This window comes from Cyanistes caeruleus, chromosome 7 (genome assembly GCF_971803275.1).
Source record: "Cyanistes caeruleus chromosome 7, bCyaCae1.hap1.1, whole genome shotgun sequence".
NCBI lineage: Eukaryota > Metazoa > Chordata > Aves > Passeriformes > Paridae > Cyanistes > Cyanistes caeruleus.
In genome coordinates this window covers 7,935,532-7,962,560 of record NC_141707.1, presented here as the reverse complement: position 1 = coordinate 7,962,560, position 27,029 = coordinate 7,935,532, and the positions used below count along the sequence as shown (strand labels likewise).

At 43.9% G+C, this 27,029-nt stretch overlaps 1 protein-coding gene across 1 annotated transcript in view; it reads left to right on the top strand.

Annotated features, from left to right (window-relative positions):
• The window catches only part of CPS1 (carbamoyl-phosphate synthase 1), an 88,387-nt gene that overhangs the window by 24,657 nt on the left and 36,701 nt on the right, over positions 1-27,029 (top strand). Inside the window, 10 exon segments of the mRNA XM_023930633.2 lie at positions 267-365; positions 1,058-1,153; positions 4,328-4,517; positions 5,562-5,719; positions 6,472-6,600; positions 8,780-8,924; positions 9,245-9,455; positions 10,522-10,720; positions 12,740-12,916; positions 16,500-16,618. Coding sequence (XP_023786401.2) covers positions 267-365; positions 1,058-1,153; positions 4,328-4,517; positions 5,562-5,719; positions 6,472-6,600; positions 8,780-8,924; positions 9,245-9,455; positions 10,522-10,720; positions 12,740-12,916; positions 16,500-16,618 — 1,523 coding nt within the window.

Below are 27,029 nucleotides of genomic sequence, written 5' to 3'. Positions count from 1 at the left end.
AAACAGAGCACACAGACGTGATTGATGGGTGTTTTCTTCCTGATTATGACCTCACTTTCTTGAATGCAGCTTTGTCAGATATGTCAAAGCTGTTGTGTAAATTTCAAATAATGATCTCCTCTTCTGAGGAGGTGTAAACCTGCCTGCTGAAAGCAGCAGAGCTAGAGCCCATTGCATGAGTTCACCAATGGCCTGCTTTTTCCTCCTTTGCTTCGTATCTATTTAGTCCAACTTTGGCAGTAAATACATGTGTTTGTTTTTCCTAGTTCCTCTTTGATTCATTTATTTCCCTGGTTAAGAGAGGGAAGGGCACCACCGTTCCCTTGGTCCTTCCCAAGGCTGGAGTGACAGCTTCTAGAGTGGAGGTCAGTGTACAGATATTTTCATGCCTGTCAGTGAGGCTGGAGCTACTTAATTCCTACTGAACCCACGGCACGAAATTGCACTTGGAAGTCAAAGGAGGCTTCTCTTATAAAAGTCCTGACAGCTGCTTATCTCACAGTCATCTCTGTTTTCTTTGAAAGAGTTTTAAGTTCTGATGTTTCATGTATTTTCTTTGTATTTCTTTGTATTTTCTTTCTCTCCTGAGAAAGGTACTCTCAGAGTAGTACAATGAGGTGCCCTGGGATAATCTGGCCATGAGATTTTGTGCCAGCAGTGTAATGTTGGTGCTCGGTTGCTTAGCAAATAAACCTGAAATTCCTAATGTGAGCTGAATTTCATAGAGTTTTGCTGTCTTAGAGATTTTGTGGGCAGCCAAAGTGAGGCATGGTTGTCTATAAGCACATGATACAATTAACATGTTTATTTTGTGCCCTATCCACGAGTCACATGTTTCTCTAAATGGAGATATATGGGAGAATTCCAGTACATACTGGAATTATATACTTATTATATACCAATTATATAAGATAAGAAGTAAAACTGAGGTGATTTTGAAAGTAACTTCTTCTGTTTCGAAAACTTATGTTCTGTAACTTAAGACTGCATGGCTTCTGTTCCTTTCAACATCCACTACCCTGGGACTGATTGTTTTCATGCCATTTGACACTTGCAGGTCTCCAAAGTTCTCATCCTAGGATCTGGGGGTCTGACAATCGGTCAGGCAGGGGAATTTGATTACTCTGGATCCCAGGCTGTGAAAGCCTTGAAGGTGAGGAGACACTGTGAAAATACTAACCTCATCTTTCCCTTCTCACAGCTAATCCTCTGAGGGCAGGGAAGCTGGTGAGGATAAATGGCTGCAGGAAAAATTAGCAATTTTGGTTGTTGAGCTTGCTAGTTGACTGATGTGAGTTAGCCACTGAGAATTATCTTCCAAAGAGAGATGTTGTTGGGGTTTCCATCACAGCCTTCAAGCAGTTTGCTCTTTGTGATGTGTTATTTGTGATATTTGTTATACCTGTTAAACTGGATGGAAATGGAGGAGGAGGAATATGGTCAGGTGTACCTAAGCTGAAAACCTGGAGCTTTTGTGGTATGTCAACACTGCAAGGTAGACTACAAATAACAGCTGAACAGTTGGCTACTGCTATACAGAGGAGCCCCTCATCATGGCAGGATTGCTAAATGGTATTTATTTTAAATGGGATGAACTTTTTAAAGGTCATAGATGTAAGTTTTGCTTCCAGAACAGGTCCTAGAAGGGTTATTAAGGCAGAAGTTCATGCTGGGAGAAGGTGTAGAAGGGTAGAATGTCCTGTGACAGGGTTATTACTGGTAATGTAAGAGTCACCTGGGCCCTGAGTTCATGTCTAACCTCATGTGAAGAAAGAAGAGGGAGCTTGCAGAGCCCTGACAGAGTCAAGGCAGAAGCAGCAGCTGCCTTCATAAGAGGTGATGGCTATGGGTGGTTCTGAGGCTGTCCTGATGTCATGAACATTCTATTCCTGCTCTGGCCCTGGAGTGAAAATCAATTTTAGTAATTTTGGATATAATCTGGGGTGCTCTGGTTTATCCCCATGCTGCAGCACATCCTGTACTGCATGTGTGTTGTTTGTGTGCTGTACTGCTGCTGCTGGCTGCTAGTTCAACACATCATCAAGAGATGAGTACAAACCAGGAGTGGAGGATTCCAGGGCTGGGGAGTGTCAATAATCACCCATTTGGAAAGGAGCTATCTCCTTTTTTTTTCTTTTTTCCCTCTTTTGTCCTTTAAACTCATCTTGGGATTGTGGAAGAATTTTGTTTTATTTTTTGTTATGAATCAACACTGGTTCTCAATGCCGATGTTCTGATCCTTTCTGCTGTGTCTGCTTGTGGTCACCTGGAAAATCTGGATAACTTTCTGTGGGGATTACCCCAACTCAGCTGGATACAGGTGGATATGACACAAAAAGAGAAGTGGAGCCTTCCTGGAGTATTACTAATTCATTGCTTTCGTTAATTAAGTTGTAACGAACGTCTCCATCAGGATGGGTGGCCATTACACAGAGTTCTGTATGTTTCTAAAAAACTAAAAAAGGCAGAAGTTGTAGGAAAGGGTTGCAAGAGCAAGTCCAACATGCCAAGCAACTGGACCAGAATGATGTGATATTAATGAAACATGTCTCTCAGCACAGAGAGCATTAATTCTCTCATTAATTATCCTCATCATCACTGCTAGCTGGTCTTTAAGAATACCTTGTCCTAAATAAGCAGGGAAGAAGGAGCTGAGATGTGCAGATAGTCCAGCTTGTGGAAAAGGGATAAACTTTTCCTTCCACCATTTGTTTCAACAGAATTGTAGCCATGAATTTCTGAATACATTTATTAGAGAAGAATGTTTTGATCTTTTCCATCTACCTAGTTAAGGATCATTTGTCTAAATCCAAAATATTTTCCATATGGATTTTGTCTTCTTTTCCTCCCCTGTTCCAAGCATTTCCAAGGAGTATGTGCTTCAGTGAAAAAAAAAAAAATCCAACTTTTCCCAAGGAAAAAAGGTCAGCAGAAATTTACAGTCAGTCTTTAAGGCAGTGTTTTAAGTTAGCAAAGGAAGGAGAGGAAATGTTATCTAACACCTGAAGACTGGGAGCTCTGAGTGAGAATCCCACTGCTCCAGGTGAGCTATTTCTTTGTTCCCCCAAAGCAGTGAGACAAACAATCACAAATTTTAAACAAACACAGAAATATCCTATGGCATTTTCATGCTATTTATGAACTGAGGGAAAATAACACTTTCTCTACTGATCCCAGCAACACTTCCATAACATTTTCTCCAGTCTGTTTTTTTATAATATTTTTAAAATATTGTTAATGCTCCTCTTTTCAATGGGAATCATAATTTTCTAACCTTTTAACAACTTCCATATAGAAAATATTTTTTAAATATAACTTGCATCTATAACTAGCATTTTTTTTTGCAAATGCTTTTTGTTTGTATTTTTTAGCCTTACATGAAGTTGATGGACATTAGAATGAGTTCCTGTAAAAATGAGGCCACAGCCTTTACACTTTTCAGTCCACCTTTTCAACAGAGCAGTAGAACAATTTTCTGTATTTGCATGTCTACTGCATGTGGTTGAAGCAGGTTTTTTTTTTAAGCTTGGTCACACTCTTAATTTTTAGCAAAACTTGGTTGGTTTCCTCATTCCATGCTAATATTTAAAGAGTGAGGAGGATTGATCTGCCCAGGTCTGACTCAGAATTTTCTATTAATGAGCAAAGGAGTGCATTTCTGTCCGTAGCTAAAGAGCAGCAAGGCTGTTCTAGCAGGAAACAGATAAACTTTATTGTCACTCAGATTCTCATCTGTGGCAGAGAAAGAGCAGGGTAAAATTTTGGCTAAACTTCATCTTGCATAGAAGGGCAGAGTTTCTCTTTTAATATGCACAATATCAAATAAAAAAATAAAAGTTATGAGATTTTTAAACTGATAATACAAAAACCAATGAGGTATTTTTATGAAAAGTCAAAGAAAAAGAATGTATTTCTGTTACTATTAGGTACAAAAATCTGAAAACTTCAGAGACCTACTGCTTGGCAAGAAAAGATTAGCTTTTGATTACATTTTTTTCTTTGGCACCTTTAATCTGACTTCCAGAGGAAGACAGACATGAGTGTGCTGGAGTTTGTACCAGTCTATGTGACTCCTAAATGTATTAAACAATTTCAATCAAATTTCTGTGGCAATCTCCATTCCCTCGAGATTCACAGGCACAAAAGCAAAGAATTGGCATCAGTTCAGTCTTCAAACCAGAAGTCTCTTATAGGACAGTAGATAATTTTTAAAATTCTGCTGCTGGTAACTTCTGGATGAACCCCATCTCTTCTTGCTGGTGCCGCTGCTGTTGTCAGCCTCTTTTCCCACATGTGCCTATTTTTAACACAGATTTCAATTTTTCAGGAAGAAAATGTGAAAATTGTCCTCATGAATCCCAACATTGCTTCAGTGCAGACCAATGAGACTGGCTTAAAGCAGGCTGATGCTGTCTACTTCCTCCCCATCACTCCCCAGTTTGTCCTTGAGGTCATCAAGGCAGAGCGTCCCGACGGATTAATTCTGGGCATGGGTGGCCAGACTGCTCTCAACTGTGGTGAGCGTGATACAGGTGCCATGGCACCCCATGCAGGCCAAATCATGGCTTTTACCAGGCAACAAGTGAAGGAATAAGGGACAGGACCAGAGGGAATGACCTCCAGTTGCAGCAGGGGAGGTTTAGATTGAATATTGGGAAAAATGTCTTCACTGAAAGGGTGGTCAGGCATTGGAACAGTCTGGAAGCGCTCAGAAGGTGGTTGTGGCACTTGGGGACATGATTTAATGTGCTGCTAGGTTGACATTGGACTTGTTGAGGTCCTTTCCAACCTGGATGATTCTGATTCTGCCACATGTTCTGCAGATTTTATGTGTGCAGGCATCCAGGCCCCACATGGTGGGGGTCAGGTTACTGAGGGAGAGAGGCAGAGATACCAACCATGGGGCAGTGAATCATTCCTAAGCTGTGAACTTAACATCTAATTGCTGGGTTTGGTACTTCAAAGTAATTAATATGTCCTGCTTTTCATCTTAAATCTTACTTATCATAGTTGGATTTGGGGTGTCTTGACCACCTTGAGGCAGAGATCAAAAGGAAAAGTTGCCTTCATGTAACTTCTTGCATCAATATTCATCTGTGCTGCTTTGCTCTGTGGTGCAGATGATGGCCAAGCTGTAACTGTAGTATTATCCCAGCTTTCATAGATTTGAGGATTGAAAATTTCATCTTATGGTTATGAGTTCTGACAAAAACAATAAAATTAGCTGTGGATGAGGCCAGACAATTTGTCAGCTAATCAGATACATTTTGAATACTTTCTCTGTTCTAAATTCTCTAAATTCTTCCCTGTGAGGGTGGTGAGGCCCTGGCACAGGTTGCCCAGAGAAGCTGTGGCTGCCTCATCCCTGGAAGTGTCCAAAGCCAGGCTGGATGGGGCTTGGAGCAACCTGGGACAGTGGAAGGTGTCCCTGCACATGGCAAGGGGTTGGAATGAGATGGGCTTTATGGTTTCTTCCAACTCAAACCATTCTGTCCTTCTCTAATTCTATGATTCTTCATCTTCCATCAATCCTCAGAAGTGTGTCTTTGTGTCCTCTGCAGGAGTGGAGCTCTTCAAGCAAGGAGTACTGCAGCAGTATGGTGTGAAGGTCCTTGGTACCTCAGTGGAATCCATCATGGCAACAGAGGATAGGAAGCTTTTTTCTGACAAACTAACTGAGCTAAATGAAAAGATTGCTCCTAGCTTTGCAGTGGAATCGGTAAATCAGATAAATTTGAAGATGTGATTGCTATTACCGTTGCTCATTTGGCTTAGTAAAAATGTTTCTCGTTTTGTAGAGTGAAAGCTGAATGCAACTGTGGGTGCTGTAGTGTGCACAGCTCTCCTCAGTGATTAATGCTGGGTCACCATGATTTCAAATGAGTGAAAATGGAATTAAGCACTGTGAAAACCTAACCTAATTTACCAACTGACAAAAAAAGTAAATTATATTGGGGTGACTCCTGTGCTGCAGCACAAAAGTGTGATGTGTAAGGGGTACTTTTCTGAAAACACGTACCAGCCATTTAGAGTTAGGATTTGAGGTCCCCAAAATCAGCAGTATTGAAACCTTTCTTGAGGATGGGAGGATGAAAACGTAAAATTTGGTTTGGTGGAAAGGTCTGTTCAAGTTTGGAGGAAATCAAACGGGTCTTAAACTGGGATGTCTTTAGGAGGGGTTATTTCATGCTGAAGTCTCTGCAGACAGATCATGTAAGGACATCATCTGTGGCAGGTCAGCAAGGAAGCCCACATACAGCCAAGGACAGAAGTCACCTCCTTGAGTTCATGCTCCAGTTTCCTGCTGTTTAGCAGAAAAAAGGAATATTATAAAGTGAACTTCCATTTTCATTTTACCTTCAGACACTTTAGTGTCTTACTGATGGGATTTCCAGTTAACCTTGTAACCAGAGCTGAAGACTTTATTCATCTGAATTGCTATTTCTGAAACGCATTCCCCTCTCCTTCAAGGTTGAAGATGCTCTGAAGGCAGCTGAAAAGATTTGCTACCCTGTCATGATACGTTCTGCCTATGCCCTTGGTGGCCTGGGCTCTGGCCTATGTCCTGATAAGGAAAGTTTGCTGGACCTTGGTACCAAGGTATGTCTGGAACTGAAAACTCAGGGAATAGACTCAAACATCTCATTTTTTTAAATACTATTCTAATGTCATAGACACTACCTTACATTTCATCTTATCTGCAAAACGTTGCCCTGGTTAGGAACTGCCCTCTTTTCATAATTCCTGCCCATAGATAATGAAAATGGCTCAGTGACAGATCTTTTAAAATCGTGACAAACAAGTCATAATGTGAGCAAGTTTTTCAGCAGTTTTGCTCTGAAAAGAAACATCTTGGCCTCTATTCACCTACTTTCAAGACTAGATGATTATGAACAGCATGGAGGAAGCTGAAACATTTGAAATACTGAGTGATAATGTGGTCAGAAACGTGCTGCTTACTCAGGTTTGCTTGTGGGCTGCGTTCAGAGGAAGCAGAAACTCACCCATAAACCCTGGGAGTGCAGCTCTCTGGCAGGTCTACATCAAAACTTAGCAGAAAAACCTGATTTTGATCAGCACATTGTGTTTTTTTTTGAAAAAGTAAGCCTGCTGCCTACCAGCACCCTCAGATTCCTGTCTGCAGGGCTGTTTGTGGTACTTCATCCTGAGTTTGAAGTCTGGCATTTCTGCTTGTTAAATGTCATCCCATTAATCATGGCTTAATGCTAAAATTGATCTGGATCTCTCTGCAAGGCCTCCTGTCCCTCAGAGAGTCTACAGCACCTCCCAGTTCAGTATTGATATATCAAAATTTACAGTGAAAACCAATTTGGGTCTTGTTGAATGAACTCAAATCTGGATGCTCATTTCCATGGCCTAGCAGTTATGAAGATGATTTGTAGTAATTGATAATTGGCTTTTCAGGCACTGGAGTGAGGAGTTTATAATTCAGATAGCTGAACTCTGGGTGTTTGGTAGCACAGCTGGTTCAGGTAAGCTGGCTTTGAGGTTGTGTCTCCCGAGTCTGCTCATGGAGTGAGAGAAGGCACCAGATACAGGAGCAGCATCCAGGACTGGTTTGCAGGAGTGCTTAGGAGTTCCTGCTACATCCCCACCAAGTCAGTGCCTGCTTAGGCCAGGCGTGAGTTGCCGTTCCTCAAATGTTTTTTTCTTTTATTTTTGTGTGATTTTGGCAACTAAAAACTTAGCTTTGGAGCTAAGGGCAGTGTTTAAGTAACAGCTTGAGTTAATGACAGATGGGACCAGACTGAAGACCCAATTCATGGGCAGCATTATAACAAGAAACTTTGCTAGAGGATGGATTGATAATGTGCCCATCACTTTCTAGGGTTTTAAGCGAGTATTGATTAATGTTTTCTATCTGCTAATATTAAGGCCATGTCTTCGCTTAGATTATGCTCATTTACCAACAAACTGTATTTTTCATTTTTGCCTCCTGTGCTGAGGAATACTTTCAAGATTAGTTTAAGAATAAATCATCACCCTTGCCTCTGGTTAGTATGCCAATGACAAGCAGCATTATTAATGCTATTAATTACATAGTGTTTGCTGGCACCTACACTGCCATCGCTCCCTCATTCTGCTTTTTGCAGCGTTCTCCTATTGAAGTCCTTGGGGCTGCCCACATAAAAACATGTCTGTTGCATGATTGAAGCCTTAGATGTTTTTATAATCCTATTTGTTGTTTATATACTCTTGCAAGCATGCATGCCCAACCCTTTTTTCCCCCCATATATCACATAAAAATTTTCAAACATTCCTTTAAAATGGAAAGAAGGAAGGAAAGGAAGGGAAGGAAGGAAAGGAAGGAAGGAAAGGAAGGAAAGGAAGGAAAGGAAAGGAAAGGAAAGGAAAGGAAAGGAAAGGAAAGGAAAGGAAAGGAAAGGAAAGGAAAGGAAAGGAAAGGAAAGGAAAGGAAAGGAAAGGAAAGGAAAGGAAAGGAAAGGAAAGGAAAGGAAAGGAAAGGAAAGGAAAGGAAAGGAAAGGAAAGGAAAGGAAAGGAAAGGAAAGGAAAGGAAAGGAAAGGAAAGGAAAGGAAAGGAAAGGAAAGGAAAGGAAAGGAAAGGAAAGGAAGGGTGCTTGTTATCAATGTTATAAACTTTACTTATTTTCATCTCTCCTTGGTCTGGAATGTCTGGAGAAAAGTCACAGAAGTCTTAAAAATGGTGCAATATGGTCTAATAAGGGGTTTGGTGATGGTTTTTTGGGGGGTTTTGTGGCATTCTTTCGGTGTTTATTTCCCATAACCTATTCCCAGGCATTTGCAATGACTAAGCAAATTCTGGTGGAAAAGTCAGTTGTTGGCTGGAAGGAGATAGAGTATGAAGTTGTGAGAGATGCTGCTGATAACTGTATTGCTGTCTGCAACATGGAAAACATCGATGCTATGGGAGTCCACACAGGTAGGCTTGGGCACAGGGTGCCTCAGTGACTTTTTTTATGCGGTGCTTTTAAGCCTGGTGTTGTTGACAGAGCTTTGTGATTGATGAAGGGGGCTAGAAAAATACTATTCAGGCTCTGAGTACAGCCAGATAGGGTGTGAAACAAGCTAAACCTACACCTGTGGGCTTCTGGCTATCTGTGCTTTTCATCAGCTGTGCATGCACAAGTTGTAATCTCTGCTAATGGTGGTGGTTTAGCAAAGACAGGGACTTGTGTGGCCACAATTTACTGCTGCTGAGTTGCTTCTCATTTTCCTTCTCTGCTACCTTGTGCCAAACAGGAGATTCTGTTGTAGTGGCTCCAAGCCAGACACTTAATAATGAGGAGTTTCAGATGCTGAGGGATCGTGCCATCAAGGTTGTCCGACATTTGGGCATTGTGGGAGAGTGCAATGTCCAGTTTGCTCTGCATCCAACTTCCCTGGAGTACTACATCATTGAAGTTAATGCCAGACTCTCGAGAAGTTCAGCTTTGGCCTCCAAGGCCACAGGGTAAGATTACTTTAAAAAACCAAAATGTTCCGGAGCAAACAAATGAACAAACGAAAAATTGAGGAGAGCAGAACAGGAAGAGAGAAGAAGGGATTTGGGATGTATTATTTAAATAAGTAGGTGACAGCTACAAGGAAAAAGAGTTCTGGTGTCTGTCTTCCATGTAGTTAAAACATGGAGCTGTAGCCCTCATTTTCATCAAGGAGGACTGAAGCTGGCTGTTAGAGAGAATTCTGGAGCAGTCAGGTCAGTAAGGTACAGATTTCTGCGTGGGAAGCTTCTAAGAACAGCTCTTGTCAGCATCTGTTAGGTTTGACCCTTGGAGAGCTGGTCCTGCTGGGAGATGGAGGGTGGGGTTAGTGAGCCCTCCAGGTCATTCCAGCCTGCTGATGCTGTTACTACAAATGGAAAAACTCCCAGGAGGCACGTGTGTGGGAGCCTAATCCTTACAAAGCACATCCACTGTATCCATATGTTGGCTGCAAATCATCTCTGGGACCCAGAGGGCACAGTTATTAATGAGCTGTCTGTCAGATTGATGCAAATGGCATTGCTAGCTGCCTTTGTTTTGTTGGCTAATCATAAACTAATCAAGATAAGGATAGTCAAAGCAGGCTGCTTAAAAATTGGCTTCTTAATTGCACTTTGCAGATGCTGTTGAGAGGCACAAATTAATCTCTAATTTGCAGTTCTCATCAACTCTTATGGTTATTTAAGAGCCATAGCAGGCTGGAGATAAGCCATTTTGTTGGACAGTGGGTGTTTGATTGTTTTCTTTTTGGATGACAGACTTGCAGCTAAACATATCTGTTAAGAGTGGGCTCACTGTGGTTGTGACAGCTACTGAAAGGGGTGGATAATAAAGCAAGTCCCAGAGCTAGGGAGGTAGCTCTGCAAGGAGTGGAGGTGGGAGGCTGGGTGTGTCCTGGTGTGCTTGGGCACAGGAGCTTCCCATTGTGTTGAGGAGGAGCGATCACCTCCCCTCTGTTTAACCGGATCCACTTCTGGGATTTGTAAACCCAGAGTTCTTTCCACTCCACTGTGCCCTACTTCTCCTCTATGACAGGTATCCACTGGCATTCATCGCTGCCAAAATTGCCTTGGGGATTCCCTTGCCAGAAATCAAGAATGTGGTGACAGGAGAAACCTGTGCTTGCTTTGAGCCCAGCCTGGATTACGTTGTGACCAAGATACCCCGCTGGGATCTGGACCGCTTCCAGCACACCTCCAGCCGCATCGGGAGCTCCATGAAGAGTGTGGGAGAGGTGAGTGCAAGACCCTCACTACCTGGGAAAGACATTTCTCTCACTTGGAAACCCTCAGAACGTCAATCTTCAAGGACCTAACGTGAAAATATATATTAAGCTCAAATGATCTTTATCCAGTAGGATAATTAATGGAAGTTGGTTAGAACTCTGTGATGCTGGATATCACAGTGTGGATTCACAAATGGTTTGACTCCTAAAGGAAGAGATCACTATGGATCACCTGAGGTTGACTACATTCTTAACACTCCAGGGCTCTCAGAGTTACTTTTCAGTTTGAGGTTCTGTAGTGGTGGTTAATTACAGTATCATTTCACCAGTAGCAGTGTGTTAAGATTTTTAGCGGTGCCCATGAGCCACAGCTTTCAGTTCTTCCCAAGTTATTTGTCCTCTCTGTTAAAACCATGTGCCAGTTCTCAGCTTATTTCTTCCAAATCCAAACACAAATTGTCATCTTGCTCTCAAGTTTTGATTTCTTTTAGAGATGAAGTCCCTTACATCAGATTTTAAGTCTGGACAGTAACAGTATTTTCAGATGTTTTAAGAAGGGGGTAATGAAGCAAAATTGGGAAATTGCCCACTTAATTAGTTAATTACATATCAGCTACCAAAGCAAAAGAATTATTTGTGTATTTTTTCAGTTGCCTTTTCAAATAGCTATTTTATTAAATTATTTTGTCATGCAAGCTGTTCCTAATATCATTGTTGTCATTGAACAAGAAGCCTTCATCAGAACTGGAAAGATTAATTAGAATTTGATCTTCCATTTTCGGTTTTTAATGGTAATGAGGTGGGTTTTTTTGTTTTCAGTGAGATGATGCTCCCTATGATATGAACCCTCTCTGCTTAGGGGTTTTGGGACTGTTCTGTAGAACTGGAGTTCCTAAATACAGTTGCACCATCAGCTGTGGAACTTCCTGGCCATACACATTTGCAGAAGGAGATGTTGAGTCCTTCCAGAGTTCCTATGTCACAGAAGTGCCTCAGCCTGTGTCCTTGTCCAGGCAGGATGCTGGGTAAAGGCAGAACAGAGACACAGGGAGAGTGTCAGTGCTCTGACAGTGCAGGTGAGCTGGAGCAGGGATGGAGAAGCCCAAGGGGTGCAGTGTGCACCTGGTGGGGGTACAGAGCAGGAAGGTTAATCTGCAGGACCTGTGGGTAGGAGACACAGTCTTTGAAGCAAAGAGTTTCTTGCCACTGTCTTCCTATATTAGTATGGCACAGTCATCTCCCAAGGCCTGAGCTTGAAGCCAGATCGCAGCACCTACTGCATTTTTATTAATTGAACAGTCTGGTCTGGCTCTTTCTGAGCTCTGTTGTGCTGGGCAGTGGGCCTGGAGCTGTGAGAACAGAGAAAGTGATTTTATTTTTTCTTTTGACATTTTTCAGCATTGTGTTTGAGAAGATTTCTATGCTGTTGAGGTCTCACTGCACTGGAAAATAAAAATGTAGAAGTTTGAGAAAGGGCTCTGTTACCTCACAGATTTCTAGACAGAAAGGCTTGTTTTCTTATTAGATATGGTGTCAAGACTGAAGGAAGGAAACCCCAGTGCTACTACACCAAAGCTGGAGTAATCATTTAAGAGAACCCTCACAGGGGAGAGATATTGTTAAATGTAATTTAAAGGAAGAGGAGCAGATTTCTCCTGAACCTTAAAACCCACACAGTGAGTTTCTACCTCTAACAGGCTAAACAGAAATATTCTTTTATATTACTATACCCATGTGGCTCCATAATGTTTCCCTCCACCAGAACTCTTCCCTCAAAGCAGTTTCCAGAGGAGAGCAGCATCCTCCTGCGTGTTATAGACATGGAGGTGGAAACCAAAAGCAGTCACTTGTCCAGAGGCAGATCTAGAACTGGGGCTACCAAGGCTCAGTCAGCTGCACCTTACAGCCAGCAGGACTAATTTAGGGAGGAGTCCAAGCACTGCCATCTCTCTGTGGCTGGAATTGTCCCTGTTCTGTCACTCAGGGCACAGCCAGGCTCGGCTCACGTGGGTGTGCTCTCCCTCACAGGTCATGGCCATCGGACGCACCTTTGAAGAGAGCTTCCAAAAGGCCCTGAGGATGTGCCACCCCTCAGTAGATGGCTTTGTTTCACGTCTGCCTATGAATAAAGCCTGGCCAGCCATTGTGGATCTCCAGAAGGAGCTCTCTGAGCCATCCAGCACTCGGATATATGCAATAGCCAAGGTAACAAAAGAGAGCAAGACCTTGAACTACGCCCCTTGAGTTGGAGCTGCCAGGTTGGGTCAACTGAGGTGACAAAGGCTGAATATTCTTCATTCTCTTGCTTTCCTGTCAAGCTCACTGGGAGTGCTTTGAGTAGGATTCTTGCTTATGCTCTCTGCATCTTCCATGTTCAGGCAATGCCTTTGCCTTTTGGTGGTACAATCTTAGCCTGTGCTCATTGCCTTCAGCATCAGGTGCATTCTGGTGTCCTGCTACTTTAGCTTGTATCTGAGTGCTGGTGGACACCTGGATTCCTCTCCTGTGAGATTATATTTGTCTGCTAAACATGGGCTAGTGCTCAGCCCTGATTTACACTGGTGTGAGTGCCAGTCAAAACTGGTCAGTTTTGCAGCTTACAAAGGAATAAATGAAGATCCTTTTGAGAACTGAAACACAAAGGATGATAAAGAATGGCAAGCTGCAGTGTGTGAGAGCACTGTCTGCTTGCAATGGATATACTGGTATGGACTTGAAACAAAAAGAACTGCACAACTGTGTTAAATTTCACAGACAAGAAATCCCCTGTTCTTCAGAACTGGCTTGGCTTCCTGTTGCATCCTTTTGATCCCTCTCTAAATCACTTCAGCCTTGAAGGTGTCTGTGTAACAGGGAGTGTTATTGTAAGGGGACTAGGGTGTGAATTTATTTCTTCCTTCATGTTCTCAGTGTTTGCCTGTGCATATCATGTGGCAAATGTGGGGTTACTTTAGAAGGTAGGTGCAATTTCACACTTTGGTTTTGCTGCAGGTAACATGTCCATCTGTCCATACCCTCTATGAAGAGTAGGGCACAGCTGTCTTTTACACTCCTGCTTACCTGTTGGCTTGATTTTTTTTAAGATTGCAAACCTTCCTGGCAGGGAATGCCCAATTACTCTTTTTTGTGCCCCTGATTTTGTGTGGTGGGGTCTTTCAGCCCTTTGTGCTCTTGTGTAGGTACATCTCCACATGAGTGAGGAGCTGAGCCTGTGCTGTGTTAGTTAAAAGGTTTTCACGTAGCTGTTCCTCTTATGAATGGCCTGAAGAAAAATCACAAAGTGTTTTATAAATGTGTGCCTTGTCCAGCTGTTCTCTCTTGCTTTTCAAGCTGGGGAAGTGCATGTCTTCATCCTTCAGCAGCTGTGTATGGTCTTTATTATAGCCTTTTTCTTGTGCCTGAGAGAAAAATCTTACTTCTCGAGTCTCTGAGTGGTTCAGAGAGATTTTATGAAAGATTAAAATTAGACCCATGTTAGCACAGGGAATCTGGGGAGATGAAGGTGAGTCTGGGTGCCACTGAACACCGGGTATTCCCAGCTGCTGCTGTTTTCACTGGGATCTGGTGGAAAAAGCAAGAACAAACTCTTAGTCCATCCTTATAAAGAGCTGCCTCTGCCCACCACAGTGCTGGGTGGGAGTGCTGCAAGGATGGAACAGCCTGGTGAGCAGGGATGCTCAGGTTGTGTCAGGTGTTTCCTGCTCCTCTTAAGGCTGTGCACAAGTGTTCCCAGAAGGCTCAGGCTGTGGAGTTGATGCTCACTCTGTTTCACACCAGGGCCCTGGTCAACCAGCTGGCCACGCTGCAGGTGTGTAGTTTGCACTTGTGTTGCTGTCCATAGGCAGCTAAATACTTCTTCAGGTGAGGAGCCAGCATGGAACTGAAGGAAGAAGGCTGCTGGCCTTAGAGCAAGCTCTGTTGCTTGGCCTGGAGGCCAGGCTCGCTCCATGGCTCTTGGTGTGAAGGTGAAACCCCTTGGCTTTCCAGTGTGGACCAGTCCCTCATGGGAAGGATGCTTTTGGAGTTGAGCAGGGCTCTAAAGTCACACTGTCCTGCTGTGTCCCTCTCCTCCTGCTTCCATGGTGTGTTTTGGCTGTTCTCCTTCACTCAGGTTTAAAGAGATGAAAGCCACTGGAGTTCAGGGCCTCCCTGGACAAATTCCACACCTGGATTGCCTGGAAACCTGATTTGCCCCTGGAGTGTGGTGACAGGGAGCAAGAAATGTCTGCAAAATCATTCTTCTCTCCCAGTCTCCAGATTTGTGTGACAGAGATGAAGATAGTTGATTTTCTCTGCCCTTCCCCTGATAAATGAGTGAAAGAGATATTTTTTTTGTTTTAGTTTCCTCTGAAGATCCCTAGGACTTTTTAAATAAAGTGTCCTAACCAGCTTTAGAGTATGTGGTCATGCTACCTGTGTGTGTATATGTGGCTCAGTGACCATTGACTGAGAACTGGAGATCCTGAAGATCTCAAGTCTGCCTGTGTTTTTTTAAAAATAGATGGACAGAAAAAAAACAAAAACCAAACCTGCTCACATCCCCCTAATGTGGCAACATGACCTCACCCTCCAAGCACTAAAGAATCAGGATGGGAAGGACCCCTTACCAGTTGTCTCATGCCAGTAGTGTACCCAGAAATGTCTGAGCCCAGCCTGGTCACTGCCAGTGCTCAGGGACTGCTGTGGGGGAATAATGCTGGGATGAAGTGGGCCAAGCTCATTCCTGCATCAGTTCTGGAATTTTCTTCAGTGGCATTGCTCTGGATTTGTTCCAGAGATGCTGCCCTGCAAGAAAACAATTAAGCATGGTAAGAAATTAATGAGCCTGATTACTTTAGCTCAGCAAAGATACCGTGCTGGCATTATCATTATGGTTGATTATAGTTGCTTTGTCAGGAGAGTTGTAACTGTGCACCGCTGGTGAGACCCAAGAAATTGCATTGATAGAAAATACATCATACTGAGGGCTCTCTGAGGTGCTGGGGTTTTTTTAAAAAATATTATGATGCTTTGTAACCCATTGTTTTATGAATAATATCTCTGTGGGGTTCCTTTTTACCCCATGGCTGTAAATAATTGATTAAAAAAAACACAAACCCATCAGCAACCCCAGCAAGAAAGAAGGGAAATTTGAATGGTCTTGAGATTATCTTGAGGATGAGTGAGAGAAGCTAGAGCCATGCTGTAGCTGCAAGCATCACCCAGGACCTGACTTTCCCTTGCTTCAGATGTAATGCAAGGCCACATGCTTTGATTCAGCCCTATACTTCAAGGATATATCAAGATGTATGCTCCAAAGCAAAATGTTCCTTCACAGCTGAGAATCCAGAGCTTCCTGTTTTATATTCTTAGCTAGGAGGCTGGCAGTGGGCCCAAGATTTAGGCAACTTGAGTGGTAAGAGGTGCAGATGGAGCATTGGTCACTGCGGCCTGGATGTGGCTCCCTGTGGCTGAGCACGTTCTCAGCGGCCGGCCAGCCTTGTTGTCATCAGCTTGTCCGGCTGCTGGCTCTGTGAAAAGCAAATCAGTTCTCCCACTGAAACAGGAGCCAGCTTTTGGAGCACAGGGAGAAGTGGCTGGTGCCTCCCTGCACTCCTCATGGGGCACAGTTCCTGTTGCTGCAAGGAGACAGGGTCAGGAGGTAGACGAACATTTGGTTTGTACAGCTTGATCTACAAAACTTCACTTCTTTATGCTCTATCCTTGCTGCTACCTGTTTGCAGACTGGATCTGTATTTGTGCAGCGTGTGTTAAAGGGGCTGTTTGGTGCTGTCCTGTTTTTTGGCAGGCCTTGGATAATGAAGTCCCCGTGGATGTCATTCACAAACTCACAGCCATTGACAAGTGGTTCCTGTATAAGATGCGCAGCATTGTGAACATGGAGAAGATCCTAAAGGATGTGAACAGGTAAAAAAAGCCTTGTCCTAGGACACAACAATTCTTCTGGGAATCCTGCTCAGAAACCTATGGTAAGCACAGATGCATTTAAAGCTGAGAAGTTTAGTCAACTGCTTGGAATAAACAGCGTTGTCTTAAAACCCAGTTGAGTATCTGAGTCAGCAGAAACTTTTTGAGCATACTCTTTGTGGTATAATAACTCCTTGGATTATGGAAGTTATGGTTTATTTTGGAAAATCCTCACTATCTCTGAGACTGAGACTGGGGCTGTGGATGATCTGTGATGAGCAACTCATGAAACTAGGACAGAGTTACTTCTCAAACTCAACGCTGGACTTGTCCTGACTTACTGCACCTAAGGGTCACATAACACTGCATTTTATTTCCAGCCTGGACTACTGATTTTTAAGCTTTTCTGCTTTGCTGTGATTGTGCAGTATATGTGAATATTGCTTTTGTACCACGCTTTCAAACATCTATGGCTCCAGAAATATTTAAATATAAATCTTCATCCTTCAAGAAAAATGTCCATGTAAAAGCCAACAGGAAAGATAGCAGTAAATTAAAGGAGTGGGCTATATTTCAGCTCAGGCTCTTGCTGACTTGAGCTTTCCTCTGGTGTTTTATGAGGCTGGGAGAGGCTCCTTGCTGAGTTATTGGCCGTGTGGTGCTGGGTTTGCTGCCTCTGGTAGCACAGGTGTCACCACACGATGGCACTGGGAGTGCAGTGAGCTCTGAGCCACTCTTGGCTCACCTGTGTCATCCCTGCTTTTTGACCAGCTGCGCGCTTTTCATCGCTCTCGCTCTCCCTTGCAGCTGGAACAACCGGGAGCTGGAGCTGAACAAAAATAAATGTGGAGAGAGATGTGGAAGAGAAGGGGTAGCTTGATTATTTGCAGAAGTCTGTTGTTTGGCTGGAGAAGTTTTTGTCCTCTAACACCTATGTCACGTTGCACTGGAGCCTCTTAAACATATACGTGCAGCTCCTGAGCAAATAAAAAAAACCACCCCAACATATCCAGGATCAGTTTGAGCTTGTTGGAGTGGGATGCTCTGGAATGAGGCCCCAGAGGCTGGCTGAATCCTCAGCTGGTGTAAATCCAGGATCACTCCACAGAGGTTAATCTGCCTGAACCCTCCTGGGTATGGCTGGGGTTGCTTTCCCTTTCCCTGCCATGGGTGGCAGGTGATTTTACAACCAGTGATCAGTAGCTGGTAGCACCCTAGAGGGTTTTTCATCCTTGTGGTGCCCAGGCAGCCTGCTGCACAGAGCCCTCACACACTACCCAGCCTTGCATTTCTATCAGACACAAGCAAGTTGTGTCCCCTGGAAGTGGATTCTTGCAGTTAAAATCAGATCATGGGTGATATCACAGAATGGTTTGGGTTGGAAGGGTCCTTAAATAACATTTAGTTCTAACCCCCTCCATGGGCAGAGACACCTTCTGCTAGTCCAGATTCCTCCAAGTCCTGGGATCCAGGGGCAGCCACAGCTTCTCTGTGCCAGGGGCTTCTCCACCCTCACAGGGAAGAATTTTTTCTTAATAGCTAATCTAAACATTCTCTCTGTCAGCGTGAACCTGTTCCCCCTCATCCCCCTTTTCACTGGTCCTAAAATCATGAGCCAGACACAGGTGATAAAAGGAGTGACCTTTATAAGGATCCTTAGGTGCACAGCTCGCCAGGTAGAAAACACCAAAGATGCTCACATAGCAAAATGCATATACAATTTTTATGTTTAGCAAATTATCATATCTGACAAGAATCCCCAGTTAGAGACATAAGTAGTGAGGTTATTCCCCCCTGGTTCAACCCTCTTTGAATTCCCCCTCCTTTAGACAGGAACTAAACTTTGTTTATGAAAATGTGTCTCAGAGAGCTGGTTTCAAACTGTGGCTTTTCAGAGAATCTAATCCTAAATGTGCACAGCTTGGAGCCACTGGGGAATTTATTTTGTCTTTCTGTCTAACAGAGTAGGTAAAATGCTAGCTACAAATATATGTGTAAAGAGTATAGAAAATATATAAAATAAAAAAAGGCAAAATTCAATTTGGCATCACTGTCACTCCTTGCTCTGTAAAACAGTCTCTCTCCATCTTTCTTGTTGGCTCCCTTCAGGTATTTTAAGGCTGCAGTTAGGTCACCCCAAAGCCTTCCATTTTCCAGGCTGAACATATAAATTGTTTTACCTTCATTCACTTACCAGAGCATATTTTCACTCCACTATGAGTGCAGATTTTCACCCTGCTGTAATTGCTCACACTTTTGCAACAGAACTGTCTTACCTCCCAGCCAGCACTGGAGGGAGGGGATGGACTGTGCAGCTGCATTGCATTGAAGGCAGAAAGGGAAAGAGCCAGGGAAGAACACTTGGGGCTTGAGCTAAGAGGCTCGTCCAGTGAGCCACATCAGGAAACATATCTGTGCCATAGCCAAGGGAAAGCTAATTGAGTGATGCAGATGAGACTTGGCACACGTGTGCTCTTCCTGCAGCCAGCTGTTTCCAGTCCCCAGCATGCCTGGCATGGGTTCTACCTGTGCTACAGGATAATTTCCAATTGAAAAGAATAAGAGGCGATGCCATCGTTGCTTTAAATCTTTCTGTTGTTAGAGTCCAGTTAGCAGAACCAGAAGTGGTTGCCCTGTTCCAGGCACTGTTGCTGGTTAGGGGCTGTTTGGATGGATCCAGCCCTTCCTTTCTGTCTCTGTGTCGGTCTGGAAGTTCTTTGCAGTCAGGTTTTGGATGCAGTTGGAGTAACAAGAGTCTTGATTTGGGCCCTGCAGAGCTGTTGTAGAGACTGGTGGCAAGGAGATGCTCTCTGCCAAGAGGAAATCAAGAGCTAGAGCGAGTGGGTGTGACAGGCAGGTGGGGAAGGGGGATCAGAGGCAGGGGGAGGCCTTTGAGAGCAGCTCAGGAAGCAGCTCTCACCCAGCACATGCTGCCTTGCATCCCTGGCCCGTGCAGCGATTCGGGGGTGAGCAGGAGGTCTCACTGATGGATGGAACGGATCTCGCACGAGTGAAGGGCTGAGCAGCATAATGCAATGCTGAGGGAAAAACTTTCTGCCAGATAAGTGTTTGTGCACTGTCTGTGGTGCACAGGCAAGGACAGACATTTGCAGGGCCAGCAGGGACTGGGAAAAGCACCCTCTGCCCCATTTACCTTTGTCCCACTCAACTTTTTCCTAAAGAAGATTGGACCTGGTGCTGGTGCTGGGTGGGACTGTGCAGCTTTGTCACACTGCAGCAGTGGCTCCATTTGACTCTTCCTCTGGGCCCTGTAGGATGGAGAAGAAGTTGTTTAAGATATGTGATGTGTCTGCAGGAAAGCAAAGGGCCTGAGTTTTAACTGGGAGAAGAAAGCCATTTTGAGCATGCTTGTGAGAATAACAAGTAATATCACAGACACGTCAAACATGTGCCTCTGTTGTTTCTCCTATGACCTCATGTATTTTTTATTTTGGAAACTTACATTTGAGGGGGCTTTTGTTGTTGTCTAACCAATTACATTTATACCTGGACTGTAATTGTAAATACAACCTTCCCCACCATGCACATAAATAAATAAAACCACTCACTCACATGGGAAGAGCAAACACCATCCCATGCTGTCAGTCCATGAACAGATGACGGTGTATGAAGCAGTGGCAGTGCAATAGGATGTGCTAAAACCTGGGAATTATTTCCCTGGATTTGGCCTTGCCAGTCCCATGGGTGAAGAAGGGCCTGGAGAGACCCTGCTGTCTTTCCATCACACTGCCAGCTCAGGGGGGAGGTGGAAGTTTGGACAGACCATGTCCAGCTGTCTGAGGCAGCAAGGAGTGAGATGTCACTTTTAGGCCAGGAAAGCCATGGAGACACTACTGAGCACATCAGATTTGAAGCAGAGTCCAGTGATACCAGGAATCCTCAGGAGGACAGCTGAAACCCAGGCTTAGAAGTAACATCTAAGGCATTCTTGACTAGGCCTAGGTGCAAGGGAAAACCTCTTTTGGAAATTACATCTGTTCTTTGGCTGTTTGTAGTGAAGATTTGTTTGCATGCAGCCATGATTATTTTTATTTCTTCCTGATTTGGGGAGCTCTGAAAACAGTGGCTGTATGCAAGGAGAATGTACAACAAACATGATTAAAGAAAGGTAAAGAGGTATGGTGAAAGCATCACTTAGGCTCAAGTGACATGGGGACAAAATCCTTCTAAGAATCAATAGGATTTGTGTTCCTAAGTCACTTAGGTATCTCTGTAGAAATGGAACCTGCAATTGATTATATTTGCCATTACTTGAGAGCTCATAGGGATGGGGGAAAAGTAGAGGTAGCAGGGTGAGTTTCACTGCTGGAGAAAATCCGAGTAAAACCCAGGAAAGCCATCTTGCAGCAGACAGAATTGTGAGTATATTGCTCAAAGAGGGTCATTTCAATATTGATTAAAGGCTGTAAAGTAGAGTTCAGCTGAGGAAAGAGGAGCTTAATAAACCACCATGGTGAAAAGCAAAGCACAGAGATGGTGAGCTTGCCCAAAGTCTGAAGGACAGTCTGGCAGTGCAGCGACCTGAACTCTTGTCACCTGAAATCTCAACTCTTTAAATTAACCTTAATTGAAACAGCAGGTCATCTTTTTGGCAGATACTGAACCAGCCAGCCTGCTAACAGTGGGAAATGATGGCACCAATCATATTTTGATAATTTTATACTTTGGAGCTTTGTTTTGAAGGAAAGTATGTGAGAAAACACCTCCTGGCCTGTTGTGTGCTTGAAAGGAGTAAGTGCAGCCCTGACTATCACTCTTGCCTTTCCCAAAGAGACATAGGTTAATAAAGGGAAAAGACAAAAGTGGGAGGGTGCAGACCCACTTTAGCCCAGCATTTGGAGCTGGGTGCTCTGCTCAGTTGCCCACAGGAGAAGTTTATTGTAAAGGCTTTTTGGGAGCCCATGTGCCTGGGTACCTGCAAGGTGTGCTTTGGAAGCAGTTTGTTGGAAGCATGGCTGTGGTGGAGCAGGCACAGGAATGCAGGATGGAATGAAAAACAGAAGGTGAGCTGGGAAGCACTGAAGGGAGGGAAATTCAGATAGATCTGTGCTCTTTGTCAGGGCCTGCTGCACCCCCACTTTTCTCAGCAGCAGTTTCTGCTGAGCCCTGTGCTTTTGGGACAGGTCAGAGTGTGTCACACAGGTCTTGTGTGGGCATCCAGCAGAGCAGGTCCAGTGACAATAAATGAGGCTGTGCTGGTTTATGCTCTTTGAGGAGCATAAATCAATCATAAATCGTCAGTGACATATCTGTAGAGCTCCTCTCCAGCTAACTGGAAAGATTACTTTTGAATTCTTTGTGAACTGTAGGGCAGGAGAGGCTTGGGAACAAGTTTGGAATGTGGAAAATAAAATACAAGCAGCTATTCAGCACTGTTGTTTGTGCTTTGTGTGGATCTAACATAAGATGCTTTCTGTCTGTCTTGTAGAGCCACTGGTAATAATTTCACAGCTGTATTTTCTTTCAAAGCATCTGTACAGTTGTGAAAATGCAATATGCATGTTTTCCTCGATGCAAAGGATAAACAGGCATTGCCTTAAAAAGCTCCTGGGGATTCTCTGTAACCAGTATGTAAAATGCTAGGAGCAGGGCAGTCTGTACCATGGCATCCCAGCAAACACCTCAAAGCTCTCTTTTACCAGGGGTAGAAAACAGGCTTTCAGGAAACATCTACAACCCATTTCTTGGCTGTGTTTTTGGTGTGAGCAGCTGCTTTAGCTCACTTAATCTTGTGAGTGAGTCATTCAGGTCTTAGGGCACAGTGTGAGGTTCATATTACTTAAATCAAGATGTCCACAATGAGATTTATTAGCCCAGGGACCAGAATGTTAAAGGTGCAGAGAGCTGGAGTGACAATTGTTTTGTGAGTGAGATTTGTTTGTTTGCAGCTCCTGCTTCCTTAAACGCTCCTTTGACAGCTTTTTGTCAGTCATCTCATGGGTTTCTTAGGAGGGGAAAACTGGTAACAATCTGTCTCATTGAGAAAAGGAGCAGGGAGAGAATTTATACCATGATCTCATTATTTTAAATTGTAGCATGTTCAAAATCTTGTAAAACATCACAAGTAATCAAGGAAACCAGTAGGAGCCTTGAAGCAGAGCAGAACAGTGAGAAAACAAGAAAGAATATGCTTTTGTACATAATTCAGCCTGAAATTCAGCAGGCTTTTGAAACCCTGCAGGCCTGAGAGTACTGAGAAAGGGAGAACTCTCTCAGGACTGGCTATAATGCATTCTGCTTCCAGCACTTCTAAATTTTGGTCCACTTTGCTTGCTGTAGTGAAACTGAGCTTAAAGTTTAGTCTGGGCTTAAACTGCTTCAGGCTTGGGAGGAGCCGAATTCAAGATCTGAGCTGGAATTGCTCACCTTTTGCAGCTCCTCTGTGCACATCCAAGCCAGGTTTGTAACTTCTGAGATGAGGCAGAGGTGATGGGATAGGGGTGATGAGCCTGTGAGCTGACAGGGATCCTGTTAACAGGGACACAGCTGTGTCCCAAATGCTCCCAGCTCAGGCTGTGGCTCTCAGTACACAAAATATTCCTGATCCTTTTGATCCAGACCCGTTTACATGTGCCTAAGTAGTATGTGGATGGGCATAAACTTGGCAACATACCTAAAAAGAAGCAGAGCCTGATTTGGGGGAGAAGAAAAAGAGTGTTTCTTCTGCTGGCATTTTTATTGGTGGATCAGATGAAAGCTGGTCAAGTGGAAGAGAGGGCTCTGTTGAAGTGAGCAGGGTCTCCTGATAATTTCAGTGCTGTCAGCATCCCTCCAGTCAGTTAATAGATTTCTCCAGGTTCTCTGTGCCAGGTGAAAATTTCCTCATTAAGCAGAATTTATTCCATTTTCTCTTATCGTTTATTAGTGAAGAAGTGAGTGAATAGAGTTGCAAAGATGACAAGAGTGGAATTTAAAGCTAAAAGCAACTACAAATCGACACTGAAAACTGAAACAGAGTCACAAGCAAGGTTGGGGAAAGGCTTGTTCTGTTTATAAACTGCAAAATGAGCAGGGGACTTCAGCTTTCTGAGAAGGTGAACAACCATTTAATAATCATGGTAGCTTGCAAAAAGTCTAATTGTCTGCGTTTGAGGCTTTTAAACCCCTGACTTTCATTTTGCAAGGGCAAATGTTAGGAAGAGGAGTGTTGTAGAAGTCTGAAATAAAGGTCACTTAGTGTTGCCTTGTTTCAGAATTGATGCTAAGCCAGTGAGGGGGTTTAATCTTTGGAAGACTTTTTGCTCTATGTAAGAAAAGTAAGTGATGCTCATGGGGAAAGTGGGAGGCAGTGATGTGAGACTGGGTCCTGTGATTTGTTGTATCCAGGACTGAGAATTTTTGTCTTGTCTTTTAGTGCTGGATTTCTGTTGAGCTTGAAGGGTTATTTGCTCTCAAATATTCAAAGAGATCAGCCTGATTCCTCTCTTTGCTTGTTTAAAGGGCTCTCTCTTAGCAAAGGCAGTGGGAATTGCCCCTTAAAAATTGTCACCCCTTAACCTCTGCATGTCGGTTTTGCTACCTGCAAGATAAGAATTGCCCTACCATATTGTTTGCATGTTTCTTTATATTATTCCCATGAAAGTTTAGACCTAAATGCTAAAAATTACCATGATTAGTAAGTGGAAGTTACTCAGTTGTGAAAATGTGTGTCCAGTACATGTAGAGAGGCAGCCTGATATCCAGAGCAGTGCTGAGGATTTGCAATTCTCTGATTTGGGTCCCATTAAACATGTTGGACCAATTCTTCTGGTTCCTTCTATCATGCTTTAGGGGTGAAAACATGCATGGGAAAAAAATGCATGGTTCCATTTCCCCTCTAGAAACTCGTCTTTTCTCTTTTGCATGCTGGTTTTCCTGTAAAAAAAACTAGTTACCTTTCTGCATGGATTAGTAAGTGGCCTAACCTAATTTAAGCTGCTAGCCCGAGGCAAAGGAATCATGGTGCAAAATAATCACTGCTTTTGTTCCACCCTCCCAGCTGGGAGGGAGGGTGACAGTGAATGATATTGTTATAATGAGATACAAGAAATGGAATGAAAACAAGCTGCAAATGAAGGCAATTTGCTGTCTCTGACAGTAATCCTATGACAGCCAGCTATGTGTGTTCCTGAGGCAGAAGGGAGGGAGGGCAAGGGAGTAAACGTCTATGAAAGAGGCTCATTTTCTTGGGGTCATCAGGTCTACTCACTCATCCTGAGGAGGCTGAGTCCTTAATAGCCAGTGACTGCTAGCATCAGTTTTGACAGAGAACTGGTGGAGTTTGCTGTATTTGCTTCTGTAAAAACACACATCCATGCCTTCAGTTCTGGTGTTCATGGTTTGTGTAAGAAGTCCTGCCTCTGGGCTGAGATCAGGAAGCAGAATGGGTTGAAGAGAAGCAGAGGAGTTTCTGGTGGAGGTATTGCAGCATGGAAACCATGGGTTTTAGTACGGTGTGGTGCCACAAAGTGGGTCTTTGGGAAATCCGAAACCTGGAGACTCAGCCTGCTGGGTTAGGCAGGACTTTTTCACCCAACCATAGAACGGTTTGGGCTGAAAGAGATCTTAAAGCTCATCTCATTTCTGCCATGGGCAGGGACACTTTCCACCTGCCCAGGTTACTCTGAGCCCTGTCCATCCTGGCCTTGAACACTTCCAGGGATGTGGCAGCCACAATTTCCCTTCTGACACTAAGGAAGAGGAGGCTCTGCTGGAGTGAGAAGGGTGGTGTGGTACAGGTTGTAGAGAAGATCCAGGATGTAGGTGATGCCTGGAGTCCCCTGAGGGCAGAACAGGCTGTTTGTGGGGCCAGGCTGGGACATGGTGAAGAGGAATTATTGTGTTTCTTTCCTGCAGAATTCTCACCTGCTTTCCCTTTCTCCTGTGCTGTTGCAGGAGGGTGGAGTGCTCTCTTCACATACCCCAGAGGAAGGAAGGAAGGAAGGAAGGAAGGAAGGAAGGAAGGAAGGAAGGAAGGAAGGAAGGAAGGAAGGAAGGAAGGAAGGAAGGAAGGAAGGAAGGAAGGAAGGAAGGAAGGAAGGAAGGAAGGAAGGAAGGAAGGAAGGAAGGAAGGAAGGAAGGAAGGAAGGAAGGAAGGAAGGAAGGAAGGAAGGAAGGAAGGAAGTGGCGGAAGGAAGGAAGGAAGGAAGGAAGGAAGTGGCGGAAGGAAGGAAGGAAGTGGCGGAAGGAAGTGGCGGAAGGAAGGAAGGAAGGAAGGAAGGAAGGAAGGAAGGAAGGAAGGAAGGAAGGAAGGAAGGAAGGAAGGAAGGAAGGAAGGAAGGAAGGAAGGAAGGAAGGAAGGAAGGAAGGAAGGAAGGAAGGAAGGAAGGAAGGAAGGAAGGAAGGAAGGAAGGAAGGAAGGAAGGAAGGAAGGAAGGAAGGAAGGAAGGAAGGAAGGAAGGAAGGAAGGAAGGAAGGAAGGAAGGAAGGAAGGAAGGAAGGAAGGAAGGAAGGAAGGAAGGAAGGAAGGAAGGAAGGAAGGAAGGAAGGAGTGGGAGAGAGGAGGTGGCATTGGGAAATTCATTGGGCAAATCCTGTCTGTCCAGGGAATTGAACCCAAGAGTTTCTGGCTCCCAGTTCTGCTCTCAGAACAGCTGGTTTAACACTTGTGTGGCTCTCAACTATTTCACACCAGTCTGGCTTTACTGAGGGCAGCAGAGCTGCTCTGTGCCTAGGCCAGAGTGGAAAATTCATTCCAATGACTCTCTTTCATGCTTCAGCTTCCTGACACATTCCAATAAATTGGTCTTACCCCTCTTCTCCCACGCAAATAAAATAATAGTATTTATTTTAAAATACCGTCAAGCAAAGGACATAATTCAAAAACTCTGATTTAGGAAAATTGCTTGTTTGTTAATCATTCCTTTCTCCTTATTCAGAGCTTGCTTGCTCATAAAATATTGATTTATTGGGCAGGCAAGAATGCTCTAGGCAATGAAGATATAAAGAAGAAATGCTGATAAAAATACAGGTTTTTTATGTTTTTGCAAAAGCTAAGCTTAGAAAAGGTAGCTTAGAAAGAGAAGGAGGCAGAAACTGTAAGGGTGGAGTCAAAACATAAGTGGGATGAAGAGTAGGAGAGAAAAGCATAGAGTGAATGAAGAGGGGATGGAGAAGATGAAGAAAACAAAGAGCAAAATGGACAGGAAAACCTTGATCTTCAGAAGTGGCAGGGGAAGCAATGTGTTTGAAATAAACAGCAAAAACTAGGACTTCTGAAAAGCAAAACCAAGGAGCAAGGATGTATGGAAGTATTGAGAGACACTGGTTGTAAATATGAAATCAAAAAGGTACCCCAGTTTTACCTGGTCAATCCCCCCTCATTTTCCTAATTCAAGGAGCAGGACTAAGATATGGGAAAGGGAATATTGAGATTGTTACAAGAGAAAGCCTACCTGGTGTGTGAGCCTCT